This window comes from Gadus morhua, chromosome 7 (genome assembly GCF_902167405.1).
Source record: "Gadus morhua chromosome 7, gadMor3.0, whole genome shotgun sequence".
NCBI lineage: Eukaryota > Metazoa > Chordata > Actinopteri > Gadiformes > Gadidae > Gadus > Gadus morhua.
The window spans coordinates 14,712,941-14,717,940 of record NC_044054.1 but is presented as its reverse complement, the minus strand read 5'-3'; the positions used below and the strand labels follow the sequence as shown (position 1 = coordinate 14,717,940).

The window sequence follows — 5,000 nt, the reverse complement described above, 5'->3', positions numbered from 1 at the left end:
CATGCACAAATCTAAGCAAAGCCACCTAGGCCTAAATAAAGGTGCTGTATCAATAAAGTTGTAATATATTTACTTTAACTTGTCAATAAAGGGTATGGCCTAAACAATTATTAAACAATATAAACAATATATTATTATTACTTTAAAATACAAAAGAAAGGTTACTTATCAATACAATGATTATGATAAAGCTATGATTATAATAATGTTGTCAATAAAGCGGCTGTACCAATAAAGTTTTTATAATACCAAAACAGGTCAATATCAAAAGTTATTATTATACTGACCATAATGTTGTAAATGAAAAACGTTGTGGTTCTAATGGCTACTGACCTCTGTGTCCCCGCAGCCATCCACGAGTTTCCAGAGGACGTCTTCACCAAGGAGCAGAGGAACAGAGGAGCTGTGCTTCTCCATGTGCTCTGTGTAAGTACAGAGTATTCACAGAGTACTCACCTGTTACTGTGTTTGTACAAGTACTGATACACGTTTTCTGTGTACGTACCTATTATTCATCGAATACTCACCTGTAACTGTATTTATACAAGTATTCATGTGCCACTAGTGATGTCTGAAACAGCTGCAGTGAAAAATGGCAAGTCTTAATGTCCCCTGGTGGTAAAACAAGGGCCCTTTCGTGTGGAACATTTGAGTGTCCACAAAGACGCATGACTGGATGGGGCCAGTTGGAAGACTGGGGTGGGATCTATCCATCATACGTCTGGTTCCAAACTTCCACGTGTGATGTCACGAGCGGATATATTTTTAAATGCCTCGTGACGAATCAACCTCACACCTGGTGGTAAAACACAGGCCTCATTTGCCATCCTCCGCATAAAGCTCTTAACACTCACAAACACATTACTGCCTTCTTACCATCTGCGTGAACAGCATGGGAGGAATCAACAACGACAGCTCGGGGTGCTGTCGCGTCCCCGCAGTCACCAACCATGATCAGAGATCAGTTGCCTTCATCTCATATTATTGATGGAGGTAATATTATGGAATGAACCAGGGTGTGTTGTGGTATCCCCAACGCCCCTGTCGTGCATTATTTCCAGTTACCGGGCCACCCTAAAGTGGTTTAGTCCCGTAGTACCGCAGTTACCAACAACGATTAGATATGAGTTCCGTGTAAACTGGGTTCCACAGGCTAGGGAATACACAGATATTCCAAGGTGCCTTCTGAAGGCCACCGGAAGTTAACACAGTTTAGTTATAATCAATAACGTGACTTTTTCTTAAATCACTGTCTGGGGGCCAGTTACATCACTCCGAGAGATGCGCATGGACAGATCTGGTGTTGACAACAGCCAATAACCTGTTTGTGAAAGCAAAACACCAAGCTCATTGGTTTGACGAAGCAGGGTTATTTCAAACAATTACTTTGATCATGTGTGAGAGGTCGTTCCTCTCACACATGTTGATTCACTCTGTGGTCACGCCGCTTTTCCTGCCCTTTCCAGATGGCTAGAGATGCCAACATTCATATGCACGTTCCTCGGGGTCGTGGGAACGACCTGAGATCTAGCAGAAAAATAGGTTTTCCAATCTGACAGTTTTTTTGACAAAGCCTTATCAGAAGTGTTGCCTGCAAGACCTAGTGGCTCAGAATGTGTGTGGTGTGAAAGTCAGTTTTGGAGATAGGCAGGTCCTACCGCGCTGAGACATGACAACCTTATTCTAGTGCCGAACTGGGACCCCCACAATAAACCTTGGCCCTCTCGGGCTTCTAGGGCAAGGAGAGAGAGTCTGTGGATTCGGGTTTGGGTTAGGGTTAGGGTTAGGTCTTCCACCTTTAGAAATATAGAACTATTAATCTGATTCTCTATTTCTTTTTCCTATAAATATGTAGCTTTTCATGATCGTTGCACTCAACAACAGAAATAGTGGACACACACTGAGCATGAATAATATCCTCTCCCATATGAAGCAGGCACTTGGGGAGGCGCTGTTCTATCTGGAGCCCCTTACAACATCTGTCTGTTTCCTAGCCAGCGGAACCTCGTTTATGAAAAAACTAAACAATTTACGGCAGCTCAGCTGCCACACTTAATGTCGTCATGACAACAAGTGAGCTGTGGTTTGGAGCAGAGCTATTGTTTCGGGTAAAGCCGGCTAAAAAATGTATCTTTAAATTAGTAAATGACTGAAGTACACTATTAAGGTGATACATCTTCATCTAGGTTTGTGTAAATTACGCTTTACACGGAAATCATAAACTAGTTTCGACGTGACCTGTGCTTACATTGTGTTCATTAAGGTTCTTCATCACAGCGTCAAGCTCCGATCACAGGAGCCTGGAATTAATATGTTTGGGGTTTGTTCAGAATATTGTGTTCATTTAACATGTTCATGTATATATGGACACGGGATATATACATGCATGTTACAGAAAATGAAATAATGCCCTAGGTTGTAAACAAGTGCATATGGAAATAAGGTTAACTGGGGGAGCGGCAGGATTCAGAACAAAGATGTAGCTCATTGCTCCACATGTTTGAAAGAAATGTTGTGGAATCAAATGAGTTATTACGGTTATTTCCTAAACAGACCATAGCCTACCCCGATTATAGTCCATCAAAACTCCCAAATATCCATGAAAAACGCCACGAGCAGCTGAATAACTAAACGGCATATAATCCCTGAAAGAATACTATGAAAATAAAATACTTATTTCTCACTAGAAATGTTATCAAAACCTAACATAGTACAAATCCGCTAAGAATATGTCCGACATCTTGTTTCTTTTTGCAGACAGTTCCGTCACGTGGACGCAGTCCCATTGGAAAGAATAGTCCAAAAGCCGTTGAGGCGTTGATGTAGAACTGCTACTTTTTCCGCTGTGGACCAACATACTACATTTTAGTATGAGACTGGGAGACTGTTTTTGCTACCACATCTAATCTTCAAGGATTAGATTGTAGATTACAATCCAACTTTCTCCATCTAACATTAGAGACTATTGCATGAAAAAAAAAACCTTGTAAGCTAATGGACGGGGATTGCATCTCTCTGTGTTTCTCTGGTTTCCAGGCCATCTACATGTTCTACGCTCTGGCCATTGTCTGTGACGACTACTTTGTCCCTTCCCTAGAGAAGATATCTGAGGTGAGTTTAACCCACAGGACCGTCAGTGGCTTTGACCCGTGTGACCTTTTGACTCCCACCTGGCTCCGGTTCTCCTCGGTTGATGGAATACCTGAGGTTTAAATAGATTACAGCTACAGGAACGCGTGTGTCCACTTTGAATGGCCGCTTATTGGTTCCTCTGTAAAGAGCTATCGATCCTCCAGAGCTCTGGATCACATTAACCTTTGACCTCTGTCTCCCAGAACCTCCAGCTCAGCGAGGATGTGGCCGGGGCTACCTTCATGGCCGCCGGAAGCTCCGCCCCCGAGCTGTTCACCTCTCTCATTGGTCAGTGGCTTTGTCCGTCTAGATTGTTCACTTCTCCTACGGTGCTTATTTTTAAACAAGCAATGATGACATTGTCCTTAAGATGGCAGTATAGACATACCCATCCCATGTTTAAACAAATGAGAGGACACAGGGCCTTGACTTTCATCCAACCGTCATAACAAGAGTATACTCAGAGATGTATTTAACTTCATCGACCCCCCGTTGTTGCTTATTTTATTTTACCTAATGTTCTCCTTTTCTCCTTTTTGCACCATGGGGCCAAGTTTTCTCTGGCACATATTTTGGAATGGACAATAAAACTTTGACTTTTCGCATTGATGTTGTCCCTGGTGCCTCTGCTGCAGCTGTGTTCATCACCAGGGGCGATGTGGGCGTGGGTACCATCGTGGGCTCGGCTGTCTTCAACATCCTCGTCATCATCGGCCTCTGTGGCATCTTTGCAGGACAGGTAGGATGGAGAACCCATCTTTACACACCTGAGCACACACTGGAAGGACATCGACAGTTCATACACTGATAGGATCATTCCACTTTTTCTGAGGGGAGATTTTAGTGTGACAGCAGTTAAATTAATGGACAATTAATGATGAAAATAAACTCTCTCTCTCTCTCTCTCTCTCTCTCTCTCTCCCTCTCTCTCTCTCTATATATATATATATATATATATATATATATATATATTAGAGCTGTCAGTTAAACGCGTTATTAACGGCGTTAACGCAAACCAAATTTAACGGCGTTAAATTTTTTATCGCGCGATTAACGCAAATATTTTATTAAAAAAAATAAAAAAGATTTTTTTTTATTTTTTTTTCTTTGGCTCAAAACAAAGAAGCAGTAGCCTGACTGCTATGTTCAAATGACATTTGTTCAAAGCAGTCGTTTAATTGCACCATAGGCTCTTTTTTTGTATCGTCCTGTTTTGATCAGTGTATATGCCAATGTTGTTATCAATAGAAAATCATTTGCACAAGGCAAGCCGATGCACTTCACCATGTTGATAAGAGAATTAAAATGAGAAGAATTATGGGACAAAAAAATCAAGGGATATTTAGCATAGAAAAAGAATTTGCGATTAATCGCGATTAATTAGAGTTAACTATGACATTAATGCGATTAATCACGATTAAATATTTTAATCGCTTGACAGCTCTAATATATATATATATATATACTTAATACGATGAAATACATTTTTAACCTAATCCAAGATCTAATCTTACATCTTGGATTAGGTTAAAAATGTATGTATGGATGTATGTATGTATGTGGCCCAGCAGCAGAAATACAGGACAGTATAATATTTTTTCTTTTTTTTTTTCGTATATACCGAATGTAAATGTAGACAGTAGGTGTAACAGTAGGTGTAAACAATATAGATAGATTATATGCTATATTATCCCATTCAAACAACTTTGTTCACCCCAGACTGGAAATTCAGACCTTGACATTTGACATTGTGTCTAAAATAACCCCTGTCCCCCGCCTACAGCTGTTGTCTCTCTGAGTCCCCCTCGCTGTCTCTCCCCCTCTCCCCAGACCGTGGTCCTGACTTGGTGGTCGCTCTTCAGAGACTC

The 5,000-nt window shown here is 41.1% G+C and overlaps 1 protein-coding gene across 1 annotated transcript in view; it reads left to right on the top strand.

The window, feature by feature from the left end:
- The window catches only part of LOC115547678 (sodium/potassium/calcium exchanger 3), a 28,414-nt gene that overhangs the window by 13,676 nt on the left and 9,738 nt on the right, over positions 1-5,000 (top strand). Inside the window, exons 3-7 of the mRNA XM_030362090.1 lie at positions 350-426; positions 3,037-3,111; positions 3,336-3,420; positions 3,768-3,871; positions 4,963-5,000. The exon at positions 4,963-5,000 is cut by the window's right edge and continues 37 nt beyond it. Of these exons, the coding sequence (XP_030217950.1) occupies positions 350-426; positions 3,037-3,111; positions 3,336-3,420; positions 3,768-3,871; positions 4,963-5,000 (379 nt within the window). The remainder of the gene's footprint in view (positions 1-349; positions 427-3,036; positions 3,112-3,335; positions 3,421-3,767; positions 3,872-4,962) is intronic.